We start from the raw sequence: 25,644 nt of genomic DNA, 5'->3' as shown, positions 1-25,644 counted from the left end.
ATAAAGATAATAAAACTAAGAATATTTAAGGTCAGTTTACCTTTCTGGACTGTAAGCTTTTCCTTTTTTATTGTGGTTAGCCCATCAGGCAAACCACCTGACACATAATAGATATTCAGGAAAAGATAAATTAAAAACATTGATTAATTCACACTTGATTTATACAAGAATTAGTAATTCGTTTTCCTGGTCATCTTGGAGTTAATAACAGAAAATGTATACACTTCAACTATTTTATTTTGCACACAGAACTAAGAATTAACAAGCTAAAGAACTCTAACTTTATAGAGACCCTTGCTAGGGAGTTTCCAGTTGACATTTTAAATAATTTATATTCCAAATATTTGTGGGGATTATGCATAATGAAAACTTAATTCCAACAGCTTAGAAATCTCCTTCCAGAACTTTTGGTCAAGATGGAGGTATAGGTAAACAGCTTGCCTCCTCACACAACCGCAGCAAAATTTACAACTAAATTACAAAACTACTATCACCTATAATTGTCAGAAAATCAAGCAGTATGGAAGTCTGACAACCAAGGAATTAAAGAAGTCATATTTACTTAGGTGGGTAGGAGGGGTGGAGATGCAGAATGTGCAGTCCCACACCCATGTCTGGTGGATACAAATCAGGAAAGATACCTCAAGAGCAAGGGATCCTAGCCCCACACCAGACTCCCCAGCCCAGGGTTCCAGTGCCAAGAAGATAAATCTCCATAACCTCTGGTTGTAAAAAACAAGTGGGGATTGGGGTGGCAGAAGAAACTGTGGGATTCTCAAGCGTCTCCTCTGAAAGGGCCTGCAATGGTCTTAGGACTTATACAACTCATTCCCTCTTGGCTCCAGCACCAGGGTGGTAGCTGGAAGGTCACCACTGACATAAAGGGAGCAACTGAAGTGTCTGGCATGAGAGCAAGTGCTGGGGGACAGTTTACTCCTGGTCAAAACTAGAGGCCAGGCAGTGGCATTGTCTCTTTTCTGAGACCCAACCCCCGCCCCCCCCCCCCTGCTCACACACACGCACACACACAGAGCAACAGACTGGCAACACCATATTTGAGACTCCATCAAAGTGGTTAACACAGGTTGCCCTACCCTGGTGATTACCTAAGGTTCTTATCCCATCCAACTTACCAGTGCACTTTTCTACAATAGGCCATGCTACTAAGACAGGGAGTCAAAGCAGCTCTACCTGATACATAGAAACAAACAGAGAGGCTGCCACAATGGGGAGACAAAGAAATATGGCCCAAATGAAAGAACAGAGCAAAACTCCAGAAAAAGAACTAAACAAAATGGAGATAAACAATGTATCAGAGGCAGAGTTCAAAACACTGGTTATTAGGACTCATTGGGTACTTCAACAGCATAACAAAGACCCAGGCAGAAATGAAGGTTACACTAAGTGACATAAACAAAAACTTATAGGGAACCAACAGTGCAGTGGTTGAAGCTGAGAATCAAATCAATGATTTGGAACATAAGGAAGAAAAAACATTGAATCAGAACAAGAAAAAAGAATCCAAAAAAATGAGGACAGGATAAGGAGCCTCAGGGACAACTTCAACTGTATCAACATTAGAATCATAAGGGTGCTGGAAGAAGAGAAAGAGCAAGAAATTGAAAACTTATTTGATAAAATAATGAAAGCAAACTTCCCTAGTTTAGTGAAGGAAACATACATACAAGTCCAAGAATCACAGAGTCCCAAACAAGTTGGATCTGAAGAGGACCACACCAAGACACATCATAATTAAAATGCTGAAGGTTGAAGATAAAGAGCGAATCTTAGAAGCAAGAAGAAAAAACCAAAGAGTTACTTACAAAGGAGTTCCCATTAGACTCGTCAGCTGATTTCTCAAAAGAAACTTCTCAGGCTAGAAAATACTGGCATTCGAAGTATTCAATGAAAAGCAAGGACCTACAACCTAGATTACTCTATTCAGCAAAGTTATCACTTAGAATCCAAGGACAGATGAAGTGCTTCCCAGAGAAGGTAAAGCTAAAGGAGTTCATCATCACCAAGCCATTGTTACATGAAATTTTAATTAAAGTGGTTTAAGAAAAAGATCAAAACAATGAACATTAAAATGGCAATAAATTCACAACTATCAAAGACTGAATCCAAATAACAAACTAACCAAACAAAACGGAAACAGAATCATAAATATGGAGATCATTTGGAGGCTTATCAGTTGGTAAGCCTCTTATCAGGGGTAAGGGGAAGAATGGGGGAAAAGATGCAGGAATTAAGAAGCACAAATTGATAGGTACAGAATAGACAGGGGGATGTTAAAGAACAGTATAGGAAATGCAGAAGCCAAAGAACTTACATGCATGACCTGTGGACATAAACTAATGGGGGGTACTGCATGCAGAGGAGCAACGGGGTAACAATTGGGACAACTGTAATAGCATAATCAATAAAATTTATTAAAAAAGGAAATCTTCCAGGCTTTCTTTATATTGTAATAAGGGCTCTTATAGGCTTTTAAATGAAAAACAAACAGATAAAACACAATTCCATTGACTATGATATAAATTCTGGGAGATTGCAGTGAAGAACTGCATTACTCAGCCTTGTCTTCAGCTACTGTAACTGAGACATCTATGACTAAAAACCCAGGATTCAAAGTCTATAAATTTTATTTTATTTAATAAAATTTCTACTTCCTCCATGTCAAAGATAGACTTGAGGCAATTATGTTTTCGAAAATAAAAGAAATTATATTGGAAATAAATGTTCTCATTGCAGATTTAGGTTCATTTACATTTATTGGTACTGCTAACAAGGCCACAGAGCATAGTTAATGTAATGTTTGCCAAGTTGTGCTTCTGCAGAAGTGCAAAACTGCAATACCTTCCCAAAGACGGAGTCTTCAATGACATTTAAGTGCTTAATACTTCATGTCATCATGGCTTGTAGAAGCTAGCAGTTAAGAAATGCAAATATAAAATATACTAATAGAAAGTAAATGAGTATTTCTTTGGAACACTTAGTTTTCAAAAACTGTTTCTTAGCAGTGCAAACCCCTAACTTTTTACTTAAATGATTCATTACAACTCTAAAGAGGAGGTAAGAACCAGAAAGGAAGTAATATTTACTAGTGCTATGTAAGGTGACAGACTAACTTAATTCTATCACAACAAAGATACCTGGTACTATTTCCATTTAACAGGTAAAGACACCAAATCTCAGGGACCCCCTCTATGGTCATAGTCTAATCTGTGCTTTCCTGTGTATCACACATGCACTCCAGAGGGGGTATGAGGAGATGAAAGTATATGCAAAAGGTTGAATGCATGCACCATATACCTCTGCTTTTGTTTGTTGTTTCAAAATGCTATATGAATATTTCTGTGCTAAATCCTATTAAATAAGAAGGGGTTAAAACCCAGATGCTTTATATTAATTTGCAATTATGTATAGAGTAAAGCAGTTTAAACTGTAAACAAACACACAAAAAAATGAAACAACGCTCAGAAAGGAACTTGCCTTGCAATTTAGTTAATAAGAAATTAGACAAGGATATTAAACTATGTCTGTCTGATGTCAAAGTCTATGTGTTTAAGTTTATATTACTTTACAGTGAAGTAAAGGGGTTATTCTTTGGAATAAGAATGTTCTTATTCATCACCTGGGGAATCTATGAGCATTTTAATGTTCCTTAGATAGGTCCTCTCATTACATTTTCTTTGGGGCTTTGACAGATTAAGTAGAGATTAAAAAGAATTTGTATGATGTCACATCTGAAGCTAAGTAGAAAGAATATTTCTTAGAGTATGTAAAAAATTACTGATTTAAAATTATAGAAAAAGTTGATTTTTAATCAGAGCTGATACACTAATATAGTAGTTTTCAGTTTAGATTATAAATACAGTAACAAAATACTCAGCATTTGTATCTTGTTACAAATACAAATATCTATATTTCTATCTGTTAAAAGATCTATTTGTAAGATAAAACTAAAGTGTGCTTCTTTAGGAGATTGATTGCTTGGAGATCATCACTTTAGTTACATAAAAGCTAAATGAAAGTTTTAATGTTTTTTTTCTGCATCACAATGTAATTTATTCTCACTAGCGAAGCAACTCCAGTTTCAAAAGCTGCTGTTATCCACACCCTTTCTTTTCGTTTTACTATAAATTGCTATTCAGAAAAAAACTGAATTGAAACATTACTACTCTGTAAATTCATACTGTGCATTAAGATTTTAGATAATCTGAAATCTATTATTTAGTTGCCATTTATAACCTTAATATTTAATAAAACTTATGCAAAATGTTTTATTTTATACTCACAGAATATTGATTACCTAAGTAGAAACAACCTTTATACATAAATTGCTCTAATAAAATAGATCAAGGGATCATATAGTGAAATTTTGCACATTCACTGCATTTAAAAAATCAGGAAAAGAATATTGTAAATTTTAGAAATGTTTATTTTAGAAACACATAAAACTAAAATGGGTATTTTAGTCCAAGAGACTACAGGGAAGAAATAGGGAGCTACATGTTTATAGGTGCACATTTGCATGAATATTCTCACCATGATTCTAAGACCTGGAACACCTAGAATAGAGAACATTACAAAAATATTTAAATTAACTTTTTTACATATATAATATAAATAGATAAATAATATCACTTTTGGGACACAAAATAATCATAAACATTAGAGAAAGCAGTGTATTCCAAGCAAAACTATATTTACTTTTGAGTCAAATTCTATACCGGAAAAAGACAGAAAAAACTATACTAAAGTTTTCAAGAAGTTGTTGAAGTGCTGTTGAAATTCAGCAAGGCTGCAAATTGTCACTAAATCAAATCAAATCAAATCAAATCAAATCAACATTTGGTAACGAGCTATGAAGTCCATATAAATGACAAAGCAAGCTGAACAGGTTTAGAAAATTGACTCATTTTTTGGCACCATCATGAAAACTCTGTGGCTGACCGACACATCATTTCCAATGTCACCAGTAAGGCCTCGGTGTGTACTCCAGGACACACTTTTAAGTTCTCAGGCAGTTCCTTAAGAATACTTGGGAGCTTCAGCAAAGTTTTTATATTTCTAGCATAAAGATCCAATAACCAGTCAGTATGAGCACTGGTGGTTTCCTTATAATTCTTACAAGCCATAAGCAGCTCATTTAGATGAGTTAACCCTTTGAAAGCTAAAAGGAACTCTGAAGATAAATCAAAAATTGAACAAAAATTTAGCAACATCCTACTAAGTAAAAATGAACTGAATTCAAGTTGCTGGTGGTAAAAATGTTTCTCTGCTTGTGCATGAAAGTTCTCCACTGTATCTTCTATTTTTGTGATAGCAAACAGTTCTTCCTTAATTTGAGATGATAAAACATAATCCAAGGGCAACTCCCCCTTAGAGTTCCTCTGCTGTAAAAGCACTGGGCCTGTGAAAAAGAGAATGCAAAATATTAAAACATTTTTATTTTGGCAGCTTCACAGCTGTTTTCTCTCTCCCTTTATTTAAAGCATCCAGAGATTGGTTTACAGTCATATTTTGTACTAACTCATGTTCATATAATTAACTGGCTATGTGTATTGATGGCCTAATAAAGGTACATTTAGAAAAACCAAAATTCTAGTCAACCACCTAAGAGAGTTGCCTAAGTAATATATAAATTATAATGAAAAAAATCTTTTATGAAATTTTATAAATTACCATCTTCAAATAAGAATTTCAATGCTCCCAGAAGAAACTAATCCATATTTTCATCTTAAATTCTGCGTAAGTCTTACAGGTATCTCATAATGTCACCAGAGGGAAAGTAGCGTCCCCTCCAATGGTGATAGGGGACTGCACAACCTCACACAGACACAGGACACATTTTTCATTTACCCTTGTTCACATTCAATTTTTAATAGAGGTAACTTGGCTTATAAAAAATATAATGTTAACTATGCTGTGTCAAACTCAGATTTCATTCATCTATCTTAGAGTAACCATCTACTTAGAAACTATCCTCTGTGTAGTAAAGGATGATGAAGGAGGAGCAAAAACAACAATAATTCATTATTTGGTCACATAGCAAAGTACAGAAATATCTCTATATCTGTCAGTCAAGTCCTATAATTATTTATGCACTTTGCCATAAAAATGTTATAAAGAATATAAAGGTTTTAGTACTGGCATACAATCAGAATGTCCTACCATATAACACAGAACATAATGTCACAGAGAGAGAATAGTTTAACATGCCAAAACTCTTAATGATGAATCTGACCAGACATAAGTAGTGGTCTAGATAAAAAAATGTATTTAATATATTAAAGATGAACCACGATAATATACGATTTATATGTAATTTGTGAAAAAGAGAATTCTAAATCAATACTAGGTTTCTTTTCATTATGTCAATATTAAAAAATAAAAGTACTACAAGTTACTCCTGCTAAAGATAATTACAACAAAATTATACACGCGAGATACTAAAACAAAGGTTTTGGAAACACAAATAAACTCTTAAAATTAGTGTTCTCAAGATTGAATGACTAGCAATGAAAAGTAATCTAGGTACTAAAATGATGGTATCAAACCATTTGAGAGGTCCAGACCAAGAATATGACTGAGGCAAAGAAAAGTCTTTTTGATTGCCAAAGGACTGATAAATGCAAGTACAACTAAATTTCCTCTTAGGATAAGGGATTCATCCTAACCAAAGACCCTAGAAGAATTCACATTGGTTGGTATGATGCTATTCTCTTCTGAAGAGTTGTACTTAATATAATAATGGCTGTTATATCACTGAGAACATTTGAAGTGAGGCCAAGTATTGGCTTGGGATGTCAGATACATGGTTATAGAAAAGTAAAACACTTAGGAGACAGAGCATTGTTCAGTAAACATACAATACTAAAGAATGGAGAACTAAAATACATATGGATTATGAAATGGTGTCAGTAAAACAGACACACTAAGGCCTTTAGGGGGCAGGAGAAGACTATAAATAACCAAACATCTTAAGCGATCATGCTATACAGTATTTCTGAGAAAGAGAAAGAGCGAGAGCGAGTGAGGGAAGGATAGTAAAAAGACATCTAAAGGAAATATGCTTTTTATTTTTATGCAGAATCAAATTACTAATTATGGGGGGAAATAATTTTAAATTTCAAGATAAAATTGGTCCAAAAAACAGGAAATTGTATAAACCTTCTGCATCATAAATGAGTCATCAGTATTCCTTTGTTTTTCTTTTAAAACAAAAATCAGTTCTGAATATTTTGATGGGAAATTTATATTATTAAGTTCATATATAAGAAGAATGCCACTGAAAAGGGGTGGGATCATGAAATCAGAGATAAAAAATCAGCAGAAAAAGCAGTAGGTAAATATTAAGCTCAAGTTGCCTCCATCACAAAACCTCTGCACAATAGTTATCACCATTTGAAAATCCTCCTACTTTAACTTAATTGACTGCAAAATGTGAATGAAGATACTCTAGGATACCTTTTAATAGCCTGAAAGAAATGATTCATAAAAAAGATTAATTGAGTTGGCAGTTATATATAGGAAATGAAACAAGAATGAAAAATGCAAGTAATCACAATTGAACATTTATACCCACTTATTAATAAGCTTTCAGAAACAGCTATTTCACAAAGACATTACACACTTTAAGTAAAAGTGTTAATTTAAAACCAACACACTCAATTCAAAATACATTCTCATAGACCGACCTAAAGAGGCTTAATAATACAATAAATAAATACATATTATAAAAAAGCTTTTAATTCCTTCCAAATAAAAGGTGCTTATATTCTGGGAGACTTTTTATCTTTACCTTTTCACTAATATAAAATAAAGGCATCTTTCCTTACAGATCTTAAATATATAAAACGCTATCTACTTCTGAAGGATACATCAAAAAAAAAAAAAAAAAACTGGATAATTTATCAAAACCGGTTTAGCATAAACGCACTCACCCCCATGCTGGAGTAGCAGCTTGCCAATTTCTACATGTCCATTTGACAGTGCATCATGCAAAGGAGTCACCCCGTCCACTTGAGTGAGCAGATCTACCTCTGGACAACGTTGCAAAATTTCCTGGACACACACTGTGTTGCCATAGTTACAGGCTTCATGCAAAGGCGTCCAGCCAGCATTGTCTAAATTAAAAATCAAGACAAGTTTTAAAACAGTAAAAGTAGGACTTTTGGTAGTAAAGTAATGATATTCTACTTCTCTTATCAATGTGATCTGCTAGGTGCTTCATATTCAAATAGAATGTTCTGATAAAAATGCGTAGGGTGCAATCATATTTATAATTTTAAGAAAACTAATTAAAATATATTAAAACAATTTTAAGACACTGATGTTGGAATCTGATCAAAATATGGACACCAGAAAATGTTTTTTGCAGTATTAGCTATAAATCAATTTATTATGAATTTCTTGATTTTGCTATTAGTAATATTTTAAAGATATGTTAAGAAAATATACTTAAGTGATTTTTATTAATGTTGACATTTAACCATTTAATATCACAAATATTAAGATATTGGATTAGACCACAAAGATTTAGAACTTACCTTTAACATTGATGTCTATTCCTGGCAAAGAGAGAAGAAGAATCAATTTCTCCACTTGGTTATTTATGCACGCTCTATGGAGGGCTGTTTCTCCTGCCATAAAATATTAATAGATTATTCCAGAGAAGACAAGATATCAACTAAAGAAAATAATCAAAGGGCATGAACTAGGAGATCTGGCCCCATGACAGAAAATTATTTATTGAGTTTTCCTTTTGACTGGTTTAAACATCTCTCACATTAAAAAAGAGGTGGGGGGGGAACCCCACCAATCCATAGAGCTTCTGTTCTATCAGCAATTCAGCAATGAAATTTTACTGCAAAAGATTTAACACAGGCATTGTCTCCCCCTAGTTCAAGGTTTAAAGCTTCAATCCTGCTATAAAACCCCAAATGATCAGAGAGCACCAAAAATACTGGGTTTTACAGCAATAAAAGTTTAGAGTGCAATTGCCCTCTTTTAAATTTATTCATGAACCTACATTAAATGTATGGCTCTTTTTAATACAGCATTTATAGCTTAATTCAAATGAATGTTTCTGGCTAAGCACGAGTGCCTCTACACACTCAAGTATAATTCAGAACTTCAAATCCATTAGATGGTTTGCTGCTTCTCAATAGGCTGTCTGGCTTGGCTACAGCAGCACATAGAAGAGGGAATGGGAGAATCTTTATATAAACACACACACACACACACACCCACACACACACACGGAAAAAATCCCAGTACCATTTAAACCTGAACAAGAGTGACAAATAGAATGGCAAAGTTTTTTTTTCTAGGGGAGATGCAATTAGTGCCTGCTGGCTAAAACTGTCTACATCTATCTCTGTTATAACCAAGATTAATAAGATGTAAGTGATAATTTGAAGGGGAATTAAAAAAACATAAAAGTTAGTGCTTAGAAAACAAATGAAATACTGAATCGAATTCTTTCTTGCTGTAAAATACTAGGCACATTTTTACAGTGTTCTATTTTACAGACTATCTCCATAAGTCCTACCAAAACATTTCTTCTACATGCACTGAAGAGCTTTTGAAGTTTTTCTCTATTTTCAATTCCCTTCCTTCCTCAGTTCCTTCTGCTGTTCAGCCTAAAGTCATTCATATTCATTTTACTTTCTAACACAATAAACAAAGAAAAAGGACATTGTTTTGAAAATTAATATCTGAATTCTCATTTAATACATTTTTCTCACACTTTGAGCCAAATTGACAGTTATTTTGAATTTGTAATATGCAATTATGAACTTATGGTGAGAGGGTATAAGAGCTTCACTGTTACTGTTTCTACTGGTGTCATAATGGTAACATTTGTGTTACAGAGAAAACACAGCACATAAGCAAGAGACTCAGAAATTTACTTGGGCCAAGTACAGAACCCCTTAAAAGGAACTTATATTTGTGAGTTAGGAGATGAATAAGTAAAAGGGGTGCTGGAGTGAATTATTACAACACTATTCTTGTTACTCCATCCTTTAGGTACTTAGGTTCCAGTATAGTTAGAACCAAAAGCCAAACACATTTCATAGTCTGGGCTCAATGCCTGGAAGAAAAGAGTCCATATGCTTAACACAGCTATGTAACATAGCCTAGTCCTCACTCTTTGTTCACAAAATGTCTAGGACTGAAAGAGATGAAGACTGAATTATACTTTTAAATCAAAAGATACTGACTGATCCTAAGCAGCAAAGGTTGAGGTAGAATAAAAAAGTAAGGCGGGCAAGTCTGGGAAAAGCCTTATGTGAGCTACACACTGCATTTAGTATCTGAGAGGCAGCAGCAGAATAGAAGGGAAGGGATACTGTATTATATGGGTATTAAAAATTACTTTCTTTATATAAATGACAGTTCAAAAAATAGTATGCTTTCCAGGAAGGTATTTCTGGGATGTACTCTAACAGTTATGTTCAGGTATTCATCAGAGCCAGTGTGTAAAACTTGCAAATACTGATTACAACTATGAAAAGTTTTTTAGGATAAATTAATTTTGACACTTGGAATACCTTTTAAATTAGTCTTGTGGAAATTCATCTTTCTAACTAAAGAGGGGCAATTCTCCTTGGAAAAGGACAATTCTCCTTCTGACTTCTTTTTCCATCTTTTTAATGATGAGGAACATTTAGCAAGGTTCAGTTCTCTGAAAAGAAAAGTAACAAATAATAAAAGCTTGTTTTTCACCAAGGAGCATAATGGCAGCATACATTAGCTCGTGAGTATTTTTAAAAATCTGGTCCTCTTTTAATTTAAACTCCTTTATTATTCAAACTTTACTGCTTTCTATTTATATTTATTTCAACTATACATAAATAAATTTTAATGCATTAACTAACTCTCATTTTATTAACTTTGTACCTCCAACTGTCCACTGAAAAGTTTATGAATATGGAATGTCATTGGAAAAAGAGACAAAGTAAAGGTTACTTGGCTGAGAGAATAAAGCAAAATGCTAAAATTAAAATGCAAGCTCCTACTCCCCATTCTTATTTTAATATTGGATTCTATTCTCTTCTTCCTAAAGACATTTCTGGTTTTTTGAGTTTTATATAATACACTTTTAGAGGATGTTTTTCATTTGGGGGAAGCTATTATAACCATACAAAGTATCTCACATGACCATGCATTCTGAAATCTACCTTTATTATATACAAGTAGTAATTTAAATCACAGGGCAAAAATTATGTGGAAAATGATGTGATGAATAGTTTTATTTCTTTCAGAAAGCACTTAATGTCAATAGGAAGAAAATATATGCCTTGAACTAAAGAAAGCAAAAATCTGGGTCGTGTGTATTCTATAGTTATAAAACTGAGTTTTCTGTTAATCAGTATAATCAGAAAATACCGCAAATAACCATAGAGTTCAAGAAATGTATCAGAAAAAAAGGGCCATACTCTAACACAGCATAGCTGGTATATAGGCATTACATACGGTAACTGTGGTAGCCCTTCAACTTGTTTCTGTTTAGCACCATTCAGCATTAGTAAGGCCCTCTGAGATTCAAGGCAAGGCCGATGTCCTATTTTCTTTTGTATCTGCATCTTTCCAGTCCCAAGAACACCAGTTTTCCCCAAAGCTGGCAAATAGGAATATACCTGTTGCAAAATAATATTACATTGGTTTCTCAACTACAAAGACCTGGAAAGCAGTAAAAATAAACTACTTAATTCATTTCACCATTAAATTTGGTTGTATTTTTTTGGTTTCAACACTATGGTTGTCATATATTCTCCTTTAAACATGCTAGAATATTAGGACAGCTACTAAGTCAATATGATATTGCTAGAATATTAAGATAGTCATTAAGTCAATATGATATATACAAGAAAAATGCCTTCCTAAAAAAATTATTTTACAAACTCAGTGGCGATCCTCATTTAGAAAAATTCTTCTGATTAGTTTTACGCCCAACTTATTATAATTTATTTGCATATTTAAAATATTTATAGCTAATATACAACTGGTATTTTGTCATTTCCATTTTAATAATGTCTTCCTTCAACAGAAAACAAATCTGGAATAAACAGTAAAGAGTTCAAAAGTTGTTAAAGACAAGGACTGTTGCAAAATAGTCCGATTAGCAACCGTATTTCTCATTTGTTAAAGAAAATGCTAGAGATACTACATATTAATGATAGTTTAAGACAGTCAAGATAAAACTGGAAAAATGTGGATCAAATGCAGCTTACATGTGTGTATACAGAATAAAAGGGAATATTGGACATCATTTGCAATGTTCATTTTTAAATACTATTAAATACTATGTAGAATTTTGGGGGACTCTAGGTCTTCCTTCTTTAATTCAATTTATTTGAGTGACATTGATTAAGACCCTATAGGCTTCAAGTATAGATTTCTCTTACACATGATCTGTATATTGCAATCTGTGAACACCACCCAGAGTCAAAACATCTTCCGTCACAAGATATTTGGCCCCTTTCACCCTTACTCCCCCATTTCCTTTCTTCTGGTAACCACCAGACTATTGCCAGTGTCTATGAGTTTTAGTTTTATATCTCACATATGGTTCTTAGTTTTTTCTGATTGACTTATTTCATTTAGCATAATATTCTCAAGGTCCTTCCATGTTATTGCAAATGGCAATAGGTCTTTCCAAAATAATCTTATGTGCTATGGCAAATCACTAAAAAACAAATAGTCTTGACTTATTTTCCTGTTATCAATCTTAATTACTCTCAAGTAATTAAACTTTCTATTCACTAATTACTTGATTTTTAAGGTAGAAAAATACATCCTCTTACATTGAAAGATTTATGACTAATATGATCTAATTACCAGAAACAACTAAGAATGTTTTACAATTAAATTTATGGACTCACTTCTTAGAAATTAAAAGAATTAGAACAGAGTGATGCTTACCATTTTCTGAAGAGAGAGTGGCTCAGAAGAAATACTGATCGAACTCTGTAAACACAACTTTTTAAAAATTGCCTCTGCAACAAACATTTGAAGCCAGGAGGATGAAAATGAACAAATGAAAATCTCTAATTCATGTGAAGAAAAGTCTGTGGAAAGCAAGAGAAGTAAATATAGTTATTGCTACACCGTATAAAATTTCTTTCTATAGACTGTATCTTCCATGGGTTTTATTCATGCAAATGATGATTCCTACACCAGTAAAATTCACCCACATAATTTTAAACCATGAAAAACAGATAATATTCCTATTCCTTGCCTTTGAAGAGAAATTGTTTTATGGCAATGTTCTCACATTTGAAACAATCATTACTTTTTATTATTTTAAATAAAAGCCATGAAATTATATATATACACGTGAACAGACTGATAATAAATGAGATATACATGGGATTTATCATTATATTTTCCAATTAATGTGAAAGATCTCTTCCCACAGTAGGGCTGCACTTTTTGAAAACTAGTACTTATTTTTCAAATGGGCACAAGTGTATTTAATTTGTAGTGATGAGTCTTGAGCTGATAGGAAGCAATAAAGTATTACCCCCCCCAACCATACCCATGAATCCCAACACCACAGAGAAAGAGAAAAGGTAAAGAGGGAAAACGTAACATAAGAGAACTTCTTTAGGTTCTAATGCATAAGGACTTTTTTAGAAGTTTGCACCCACTCAACTATAGCAAGTGGGGGGAAAAGTATAATATTAAATGACAAAACCAAAACTAAGAGTCTCAAATATCTTCTTTCCAAAATCCCCAAATTCTCCGATAACATGGAAATGTATAAGCAAACACATGAATCAAAAGTGATAATGGACTGGAGTGACTATTTCCCATGTAATCTATTTAATATTATGAGTTCTCTATTAATACTTCCTATATAAGAATGAATAATACAGTGGAAAAAATTCAAAACAAAACAATAGCATATAAAAGAGCTAAAATTAAGCCAAAACAAACAAGATAAAAATGCTGTAGTATTATATAAGGCAGATTAACTATAAACACTAGAAATATGAAGAATGGAGAAAAGGTCAATAAAATTAGCAAAATAAACATAATAAGTAAAAGACATTTTAAAAATTGGACAGAATGACTACATAGACTTGAGGTTCCAGTCAAGACGATGGAGTAGATAACACTGTGGTCATCTTTTTCCATGATCACATCAAAATGACAACAAATTATAGAACCACCACCCTTGACCACTTGCTAAGCAGCCCAAGCCCAGCACTAGTGGCAGCCAGCCCTTGGTTCCCAGGATAGCATCTCCCAAGTATATCCAAGTCTAACATAGGCAGCTAGCAACTCAAGATCACTTTGCAGCTCCTACCAGGTGGCCCCTGGTTAGGTTCAGGCAGTGACTGACTTTGGCTTGAACTGAAGCGCCTCCCAAGAGGCCCTAGAACTAACACAGCTGGTGGGTGACCTTAGACCACAATATAGCACCACCCAGTTAGATTCACAAACTTCACACACAAAGGGCTCTGTAGGCACCAGAGCTCTGCTGAAACAAATCCTGCTCTAGGACAAGCCCTCCAACAACAGTGAGTCCGCTAAGTCATGGCCAGTCCTCATGAAACAGACCCCAATGAGTTCCCCTGCCCACTGCCGAAAAAATACTGTGACTCCCAATGCCAGTCTTATGAAAAGGAAAGGAACTATTTCAAAGTTAAACAGATTTAGAAAAATGGTGGAATTCTGCTGTAAATCCCACCCCCTGTAGAAACAAACAAACGGAAAAAAAAAGACCCACCCATAAACATACAGTTCTGCCTCCCTTTGCCAAACCAGGTCAGTCACAAGTACTCTTTCAGGGAAAGAAAGAAGTCTGCAGCTCAGCTAGGCAGGTTCCTGTTTGGCTTCTCCCAGTCCACAGTCCTTGGCTAGGCTCCTGCTCTTAATCCAAAACTGCAGGGCGCCTCCCCATGGTTGGCCAGTGGGAGTCCTCCTGCATGGTGAACACTGCATTCTACACTCCCAAGATGCAGAGTTAAGCCCTAGCATAGCTGCCACGCTTGAGTTTAAATCCCAGCTGGTTCTTCCTCCATAACCCCATTTCCGCCTCCTCCCACAATGGGTTACATCTGCTTTTCTTGGCTGCCACTGTTAGTCTGGACAGATGTGGTCCCATGACCTAGGAACCTCCTCTAAGTCTCTCACAAGGGTGGTATAGTAACAGGGGACTACCTCCTACATGCATCCCAGGTAGGAGTCAGGTTCATCTCCTTGGCTCCTGGCTTGACCAGCACAGCTTATTAGCATTACTAAAACACTGGCCAGGATCTTTAGACATGCAAAGTAACTCTGAATGACCCTGCTCCCCTTCCTCTTCTCCCAAGCTAGGTTAGTGGGGGCACTTTCCCATTTTGGGGACCTCTACATTCCCTGTTAAACTCAAGAGAGTCAGCATGATGTGACTGATGTGGTAACAGTAATTATGGCTCAATTACAGCAGGAGGGCAAACACAACTCACAGAAGGGATACCTCCGAAGGACCCAGCTCATGTGACAGGTGACTGATGCTGGGACTCACAGGATACCTACTACATAAAGACACACTGCCAAAACTTGGAGGGGTAGAAGATCTACCTAATATTTAGACACAAACACAGGGAAGAAGTAAAAATGAGAAGATGGCCTTCTGAATGGGTGAAGATATTGATAATAATACATTTAATAAGGGGTTGATGTCCAAAATATACAAAGAACTCATGCAACCTAATACCAAAAACAAACAAACAAATAACCCTCTTCAAACAATCCAATCAAAAAATGGGCAGAGGACCCAAACAGACATTTTCCAAAGAGGATATATAGATGGTCAACAGACCTCTAAAAAGATGTTCAAGGTCACTAATCATGAGAGAAATGCTCATCAAAGCCACAACGAGATATTACCTCACACCTGTTGGAATGGCTATCATCAGTAAATCAATAACCAAATGTTGACAAGGACATGGAAAGTGGGGAACAAACCCTTGTGCACTGTTGGTGGGATCACGAATTGGTACAGTCACTATGGAAAACAGTATGAAGGTTCCTCAAAATATTAAAAATAGAACTACTATGTGATCCAGCAATTCTATTTCTAGATATTCACCTGAGAAAATCCAAAACACTATTCAAAAAGATGTATGTATCCTTATGTTCACTGTAGCATTATTTAAAATAGTGAATATATGGAAACAACCTAAGTGTCCACCGATAAGACAACTGGGTGAAGATGTGGTGCATACACACAATGGCATATTAGCCATAAAAAAGAAATCTTGCCATTTGAGATAACATAGATGGACCTAAAGGGTATTATGCTATGTGAAATAAGTCACACAGAGAAAAGACAAAAGCCACATGATTTCAATTATGTGTGAAATGAAAAACAAAATAAATGAATAAAAAACAGAAACAAACTCATAAATACAGAGAATTGATGGCTGCATGTGGGAGAAGTTTAATGGGGCTGGGCAAAAAAGATGCAGGGATTAAGAAGTACAAGTTAGCAGTCACGAAACAGTCACGGGATGTCAAGTTAGCATAGAGAATATAGCCAATAATATTGTAATAATATATATAGTGCCATGTGGGTACTAGATTTATCAGGGATCACTTCATGAGTTACATAAAAGTCTAACCACTATGCTATACACTTGAAACTAATATAACATTAAATATCAACTCTAATTAGAAAATAAATTTTTTAAAATAAAAGTAAACTAGTGTTTCCTAATAGAAACATGATACAATCTATATTATAATTAAAAATAATTAGACAATGATAAACATAATATCAATATAAAGTATAAAACTGGCCACCTCCCTCAAGGGCTGAGTTCCTTTGGGCTGTCAGAGACCCAATGAAAGTCCTGTCTGGCTCAAATGCCTTCTCAAAAGGCTCAGGCTCTCACATAGCTGCAGTCCTTAACTGTTTATTTTTCAGTCCCCTGTGTGTGTATGGCGGGGGTATAAAAGAATGAGGGATTAAAGGGGGAGAGTAGGGTCATTCCCAGAGAACACCTGGCAATTTTTGGTTGTCACAACTAAGGAAGTGCTATTGGCCTCCACTGGGCAAAGGCCAGGGATGTCACTAAACATCCTACAATTCACAGTTCATCAGGCCTTAAAACATAAGCAGGGCCCAGGCTAAGAGAGAAACTCTGCCTTGACTAGAGAGGCTTGAGGTTCTTGCCTTGAGACAGACTGCCATGTGGGCAAATGGCTCCAGCCACATGTCAGGTAGGTCTCACCTACTTCCATAGAGACAGGATTGCTGAATTCAAATAACCCTTTTCAAAATGGCTTCAACCATTTTTTGCAAGAAATGGAGATGTAAAAAAGTAGTTATTTACAACCTTTTATTATGATCGACTACTCACAACCTTCTAAGCTGTTAGTATTATCTGAAACTGTACAAGCAGTAAACTGAAGGATTATCTTTTGGACATTAAATCTCAAGTCATATACATTTAAAAAATCATATCTATTGTCATGGAGTTTATTATAATCAATTGATCTCTTAACTTATCAACTCTAAGCAGAGGCAAAAGCAAAGCATATATAGCTTGTACTATACAGTTCAAATGACATCATTCACCTTGGATCTTCCAAATGTAGTTATTCAGCTAGCAAGAACATTTGATGGGTTGAAAGAAATAGGAAATACAAACTATAATGGATCCAAATAGTACCAAGCAGCATCACATGCAAAGGGAATAATAAACAATAAACAAAAGAACACAAGAAACTTAGTTCCTGGACTGTAAGATCTTTAAAAGGATTATTTTTGTAGCCCTCAAAGCTTGTAACAGGTCACCAACCTGCACAAAATAAACAATGATAAATGAATGAACAAAAAATGACTGGCAGATAGCCATTCTAGGACTGTCTTTATTTTAATCCTCATGCCAGGATATGTTTTTATTGATTTTGGAGAAAGAGGAGAGAGACAGAGAGAGACATCGTTGGGGGACATCGTTAGGGGAGACAAACATCAGTCAGTTGCCTCGGATCCGCACGCTGACTGGGGATCAAACCTGCAGCCTCAGTGTGTGCCCCAACCAGGAATGGGACCTGGGATTTTTTGGTATACGGGATGACGCTCCAACTGATGGAGCCATGTGACCTGGGTCAGGAGGATCTTTTTAGGAAAGTTAATCAGATTGTGCCACTTCCTTGTTTTCTAACTCCTTAACATATCTTAGAAGTTCCTAAGCAAAGTCCACTTCCCCTTCTTTGGCTTTATTCTGGCCTCTCTTCTCTTTACTGCTTATTATCAGCCAGGTACCAGGTTTCCAACAAGACCAGCTCTTTCCTATCTCAGTTTTGGTAAATGTGTCTTCTGACTGCAACACACTTCTTCAACTCTGCCAAACTCCTACTTAGCCTTCAAGTTCTGCTTTCCATGACCACCCAATAAAAGTTAGTTCAACCATCTCTACACCTAGTTTTTCTCACTGGAGCACACAGCATTTTTAAATGACATATTTACAGTCTGCCTCTCCCACTGAAAGCTCTCCAAAAAAAAAGCAAGAACCACGTTTTGTTTCCCTCTTCCACTGCATCTGAAGTGTAAGGATCCATGATTGGTACAGGGACAATGAAAATATGTTAAATAAATGAAGGGAATAGAAACATTTTGATAGTAAAATCATAAAATTTAAATTCTGGGAAAAGTTTGAACCATGGAGAAAGATTAGAATACAGATTTTAAAAAGGTAAATAAAGGTTTGAGAAAACTATCAGCAAAAGATGATGATATAGCTTGACAAAGGCAAAGGAAGCTTTATTAAAGTTATCCAAAGGTGTGAAAAATGTTAGAGATTTAGATGATGTTTTATTCCCAATGAAATCAGGAGAAGAAATAAGTTCAAATTAGATATATGCAAACTATGTCCTGCTATTATTATGAATAAAGTTTTACTGGAACACAGCCACGCTCATTTATGCATTGTGTATCACTGCCTTCTTACTGTAACTGTAGAGCTGAGGAGCTGGAACAGAGATTACGGAGCCTGTAAAGCCAAAAATATTCACTACCCGGTGCTTTACAAAACAAAGTTTCCCAACCTTAGTTTAAGTCAATACATCAGGAACTTCATCTAAACATAAAAAAGAAAATTCAGATCACTTGATCTTAATGTATATAAAGGGATATAAAGAAACTCTGTTCAAAGTGTTTAGAAATAAAGAATGGCATCTATGTGAGAGTGATGGACATGAGATCTCATGAAAAGAATTTTACTTATCTACTAAACTATCTTCTGTCTTAATTTTCTATAAAACTACTAACAACTAACAACAACTTTACCAAACTAAAATTAATTTACTACATCTGAATCTGAGTAACATCATAATATGAATTTTTTTCTTTTAGACTAGAGAAAACCAAAACATCCAGTTTGCCATAAGTGAAACAGATGAACCAATAGCTTCAACTGGAAGTTTAGAGCAGCCAAATTATAACATCTTTACTAATGACTTAGGAAAAGCAAAAATAGTAACTGAGCTAAAGAATAGTGCAAAGAAACATTAAAAAAAAAAAAAAAAAAGAAAGAAAAAGAAAAGAGCCCTGTCTGGTGTGGCTCAGTGGATTGAGTGCAGGCCTGGAAACGGAAAGGTTGTGGTTGATCAGCCAGGGCACAGGCCTGGGATGAGGGCCAGGTTTCCAGTAGGGGGAGTGTGAGAGGCAAGCACACACTGATGTTTCTCCCTCTATTTCTCCCTCCCCCTCTCTCTAAAAATAAATAAATAAAATCTTTAAAATAAAAAGAGGGTATATTTTTAGAGAAAAAAAAGTGGTTATTTATCAAAGTATCAACACACCGACAAAAAGAACATTATTAGAACATTTTCTTTAGTTCTTGAGATAAATATATTACTCTACCAGCTCTATAATAAACACTTGAATTTTGCATGTGAGCAGTAGAAAAGCTATTGCTCTCTTACAGATAAAACTACTCACTTGCATTCTCTCTCTTGACAAAGGTTAAAAATTCAGACATAGCAACAACAAAAATTTAGGAAGATATTAATTTGAAGTACTTTGAAAAATATGTTGCTTTTTTAAAACTGCCTATCTGTAGCCTAATCTGAAGTCTAAAGAACCAACTGTGTGTGTTTGAGAAAGGTAAGGAATAGCTTAAACATACTTTCAAACATGGATATAGTTTAAATCCCATCTAGAGTTTTAAATATTAGTGATCAAACAGATTCTGGAAAGCAAAATAATCACTCGATTGACAGAACTTCTATGCTAATGTTAAACTCTAAGTTTAGACTAAGTCACTTACAGGCTCAAACTTGTGTTTAAACTTGTCACATGAAAACTAGGAATAACAGTGAATAATATTACCTTAAAGTAAAGGGAATTCAGAATATGAGTAAAGAAAGCACTAAGGCTGATGCACCCTGTTAATATTAGAACCCTGTTAACACAGGCTCATTATTTCATGCTTTTGGCTAAAACCAATAAAGGAAACCAATACATACAGGAAACAACACATAACGATGTTGATAGTCTCTAAAGTCACTGTTATTCCTGTTTTGAGTTGCCAAACTCAGAGGTTTTTGTTTGGAATGAAAACTGGGAATCCTTTTAAATGAATGTTTAGTTATCACGCTAGCAAATAATGACAGAATTCTGCTGTATCTAAAATGGGGGGGGGGGGGGGGGCAGAAAATGGAAAAAAGCACCTAGTAGGAAGGGTGGGGAAGAAATGATAAGAAAGGGTTCTGAGGAAGACTGAATCTGAGCTAAAAAATGTTAAAAACTCATACAACAAAGGGCAGATCCTCCACAAAAGAAACAAAATCACCCCTTAGCTCAATGAAAGAGGAAAAGGAAAAAACAGATAAAATGCTTTAGATAAAATTCTTTTGACCTCAGTAGCATAAGAATGAGACCTCTCACTTTGCAGAGGGCATCATCAAATAAATCGTGAACTGGATTCTTGTTCTAGATTTTCTTTTCAAAGTATTAAAGTGACTGGCAGCATATTCAAAAACTTTTTTTTATATATATATATATTTTTTATTTCAATCATTGTTCAAGTACAGTTTTCTCCCCCCTACTCCCGTTCCAGCCCCTCCACCCAACCCTCCCCCCTTCCCCCCATTACCCCCCACCCCTAGTTTTTGTCCATGTGTCCTCCAAATTTGTTCCTGTAATCCCTACCCATTCCCCCCTGAAATTCCCTCCTCTCTCCCCTCTGGCCACTGTCAGACTATCCCCTATTTCAGTGTCTTTGGTTATATTTTGCTAGTTTTTTGTTTTGTTTTGTTTTGTTGTTTAGATTCCTGTTAAAGGTGATATCATGTGGTATTCAAAAACTTTTTTTTACATATAAAACCAAGCCATGCTAAAACACATGTAACAAAACATAATATTTACTAGGCAGTCTAAAATATGTTTAAGTACATAAAAATCATCTTTTATATTTGAGAGCCACAAAAAGCTCACTAGGTTTACAATCTGTTCATATTAGGAATGGAAGGAATGAAAGGAAGGAAGGAATGAAGGAAGGAAAGGATTCATAGTTCCCCCAAACTGGCGTTGAAGTTTAGGAGTATATATAAGGTCTTATGAAAGCCTCCAGTCTCTAGGAGACTCAAAACTGGTAGAACCTTTCATAAGGTGAGAATGTGAAAATGACTTTTGTCATCATTGCTTAAATGATATTCTACCTCCCACTTATTTGAGAGGAGACTTTGAAGTAGATGATGGGAAAAAAGGGAAGAAATAAAAAAAATTGATATATAAATTATTTCTATTTGCTTCATCCATGCTCATCTGTTAGATTACTGGACTCAATAGAAAAAAAATACCAGCTACTTTTTATAAGAACAATTATATAGCAACAGGTATATAGGAAAAATGTTTTAGTTAAATAACCCAAGAAAATGTATGTTACTTTAAAACATGGTAAGCATTCTGATTCAATGTACTTCATTTTTTAATATTGTCAAGTATTCATTGAAGAAGAGATCTAGGAACTGTTCATATAGCACAGATAAAATTAGAGGACTACAATGCTTTTTCCTCAATTTTAATGATCAGAAGTACTGAAAACACTGAAAATAGTTCTTACCATGTGAGATTCAAAAATACTATATATAAACAAGCAATCTCTAACACATGTAAAAAGAGAATATACTGATTTGAAATTTGGTTAAATGTTTGCTTGCATATGATGGTTTAACTTTAATTTTTAGTTGTAGTATTAAGGGAAACATCAATATTATACACATAATTTACTTCCAAGTACTATTTCCTATAATCTAATACTATAACCTAATTTTAGTTTTCATAAAATCATCCAGATAATATTTTAAAAAAATTTTTATTGTTCAATTATAGTTGTCCCCACTTTTCCCCCATTGCTCTCCCCTGCCCTGCCCATCTCCTCTCCCATATTCAATCCTCCCTCCCCTGTAGTCTTTATCCAGGGGTCCTTTTTGTGTATCTTCCTTGACTTGACCCTTCCCCTTCTCCACTCCCCATTACCCACCTCCCCCCTTCCCTCTGATCACTATTAGTTTGTTTTATACTTCCATGTCTCTGGTTCTATTTTGCTTGCTTGTTTATTTTTGTTAAGTTTGACTTCTAGGTGAGTTGATAATATTTCTGAACAAATGATGTATGTGGTGGGTGGGGAAGAAGGCTCATGTAGTATTTGAAGAAAAATAATAAAAATTACATATATAGTATGAGCTTTGCTATGTAAAAAAAGCTTAGAAATACTAGAAAGAAATACAGTCATACCTCCATACTGGTCGGCTTCAGAACTTGTCAGACCCTGTACTTGTATTTTGACGAGTAAAAATGTTTCAGCACTCGGTGCTTGCTTGGGACTCATCAAACTTGCTAGAACTTGTATGAGTCATGACACCACCCCGCAAGAGAAAATGCTTCATGATGTGACATGTTCTGTACTTGTCAGTTTCGGCACTCATCATGAGTTCTGGAAGGTATTAACGACGAGGACTGAGGTACCAATGTATATTAAGAGCTTAACAATGGGCCCTGGCTTGTGTGGCTCAGTGGATTGAGCACTGGCCTGTGAACCAAGAGATCACTGGTTTGATTCCCAGTCAGGGCACATGCCTGGGTTGCAGGCTGAGAGGCATCCCATCGATGTTTCTCTCACATATTGATGCTTTTCTCCCTCTCTTTTTTTCTCCCTTCTATTCTCTCTAAAAATAAATAAGTAAAATCTTAAAAAGAAACCCAGCTTAACAGTGGTTATCTATGTGGGAAAAGTCATTATGGGTAATTTTTACCTTCCTTTTTATATTGTCTACATATGTGTACGTGTGTATATATAAATGGTTTAAGGGAAGCTTCATATGAACATATGTTAAAGATTACGGACTGCCTAAAGGAAACTCAAAATTAATTTTCACAATAGAAAACAGAAAAAAAAAGACACTTACCATCACATGAAAGGGAAACATAACTTCCGAAGTCATCGGACATGTGTTGCATCACATTTCTACCCATTTTAAGACCAAGGAAGATCCAATAATCTATTGCTGCTCCAAGAATTCCAGTCAATAAGTAAGCTAGTTCATGTTTGAAGACCTAACATTAAGATGAGAATCATATTAAAACATATGGATTCTACGTGTATTTATTTTGAATTACTTGTCGAGACAAAACTTAGCTACCATATTTTGCCATGGATAATGTGCTCTTTTGTATAATGCACACCCACGTTTTGGTGCACATTATACACGAGATTATTATACCTACAGCACGTAATCACTATACCCATGTAAAATGTGCATCCTTGTTTTCCCCTCAAAAATTTGGGTGTGAAAGTGTGCATTATACACAGCAAAATCTGGTACTTAAAAACAGACTACACTGATGATAAAAGGTATTCTTAAGAATCCTAGCAAACCAACTCCCTCTATTCTCTTCCTTTACTTCCTTCCCTATTCCTTCTTCCCCATCTATATCCATCTATATAGGACAAAACAGTTAATAAAACAAAATTTCCAGGATTTATGTATGGATAGCTTATAACAAACTTTTAAGGTTACTTAAGCCAATGGTGTCAAGTGTTTTAATCAGGCAATAAATTCATTAAAACAGTGAGGAAATAACTGACTTCAGTGGATTTCTATTAACAGGAATATATGACTATAAAATGACTATTTAAAAAAATAGATTAGCCACCCTTACTGTTTATATTTAAAATTAACCTTTATGTTTTTATAGAAATACTTGAAACACATGATAAATAAAAGCTTTGGCAAATGAAATTATTCTGTTATAAACTGATTCAAATTTTAATTATTAAATTATATCAAACACCATTACTTAATTTAGAGATGTACAGAGATACTAGTTTAAAAATGAATACTGTCTATATTATCACTTTTATAGTAAATATTATTTTGGGGGGTGTTTTAAAATATATTTTATTGATTGTGCTATTACAGTTGTCCCATTATCCCCCCTTCATTCCCCTCCACCCTGCACACCCTCTCCCACCCACATTCCCCCTTTAGTTCATGTCCATGTGTCATAAGTTCTTTAGCTTCTACATTTCCCATACTATTCTTGCCCTCCCCACATAGATTTTCTACCTATCATCTATGCTACTTATTCTCTGCACCTTTTCCCCTTCTCTCCTCCTCCCCCCACTCCCCTGTTGCTAACCCTCCATGTGATCTCCATTTCTGTGGTTATGTTCCTGTTCTAATTGTTTGCTTAGTTTGGTTTTGTTTTAGGTGTGGTTGCTAATAATTGTGAGTTTGCTGTTATTTTACTGTACATATTTTTAATCTTCTTTTTCTTAGATAAATCCCTTTAACATTTCATATAATAAGGGCTTGGCCATGATAACTCCTTTAACTTGACCTTCTCTGTGGAGCACTTTATCTGCCCTTCTATTCTAAATGAAAGCTTTGCTAGCTAGAACAATCTTGGATAGGTCCTTGCCTTTCATGACTTGGAATACTTCTTTCCAGCCTCTTCTTGCCTGTAAGGTCTCTTTTGAGAATTCAGCTGACAGTCTGATGGGAAGTCCTTTGTAGGTTACTGTCTCCTTATCTCTTGCTGCTTCTAGGATTCTTTCATTTTGACCTTGGCTAATGTAATTATGGTGTGCCTTGAGGTGTTCCTCCTTGGGTCCAACTTCTTTGGGACTCTCAAAGCTTCCTGGACTTCTCGGAGGTCCATTTCCTTTGCCAGAATGGGGAAATTCTCCTTTATTATTTGTTCAAATAAGTTTTTCACTTGTCGCCCTGGCTGGTGTAGCTCAGTGGATTGAGCGCGGGCTGCGAACCAAAGTGTCGCAGGTTCGATTCCCAGTCAGGGTACATGCCTGGGTTGCAGGCCGTGACCCCCAGCAACCACACATTGATGTTTCTCTTTCTCGCTATCTCCCTCCCTTCCCTCTCTAAAAATAAATAAATAAAATCTTTTAAAAACATTTTTTCACTTGTTGCTCTTCCTCTTCCCCTTCAGGTACCCCTATAATTTGGATGTTGGAACGTTTAAAGATGCCCTGGAGGTTCCTAAGCCTCTCGTTATTTTTAATTTTTATTTCTTCATTCTTTTCTGATCCCATGTTTTTTTCTTCCTTCTGGTCCACTCCATTGATGTGAGACCCAGCTTTCATTCCATTACTATTGGTTCCC

General features: G+C 35.1%; 1 protein-coding gene across 3 annotated transcripts in view; it reads right to left on the bottom strand.

Moving 5' to 3' along the window:
- Window positions 1-4,421: 4,421 nt before the first annotated feature.
- Window positions 4,422-25,644, bottom strand: part of SLF1 (SMC5-SMC6 complex localization factor 1) — a 67,094-nt gene continuing 45,871 nt past the window's right edge. For all 3 annotated transcript variants that reach the window (XM_036020543.1, XM_036020542.1, XM_028516773.2), the window contains 7 exons: window positions 23,428-23,575; window positions 12,940-13,085; window positions 11,491-11,654; window positions 10,566-10,699; window positions 8,559-8,651; window positions 7,953-8,135; window positions 4,422-5,419 (listed from right to left, as the gene is read on the bottom strand). In XM_036020543.1, the coding sequence (XP_035876436.1) occupies window positions 4,938-5,419; window positions 7,953-8,135; window positions 8,559-8,651; window positions 10,566-10,699; window positions 11,491-11,654; window positions 12,940-13,085; window positions 23,428-23,575 (1,350 nt within the window). In that variant the 3' untranslated portion in view covers window positions 4,422-4,937. The remainder of the gene's footprint in view (window positions 5,420-7,952; window positions 8,136-8,558; window positions 8,652-10,565; window positions 10,700-11,490; window positions 11,655-12,939; window positions 13,086-23,427; window positions 23,576-25,644) is intronic.

Source organism: Phyllostomus discolor, chromosome 3, assembly GCF_004126475.2.
Source record: "Phyllostomus discolor isolate MPI-MPIP mPhyDis1 chromosome 3, mPhyDis1.pri.v3, whole genome shotgun sequence".
Taxonomy (NCBI): Eukaryota; Metazoa; Chordata; class Mammalia; order Chiroptera; family Phyllostomidae; genus Phyllostomus; species Phyllostomus discolor.
The sequence above is the reverse complement of the archived record's forward strand: the minus strand, read 5'-3'. Positions and strand labels throughout refer to the sequence as shown.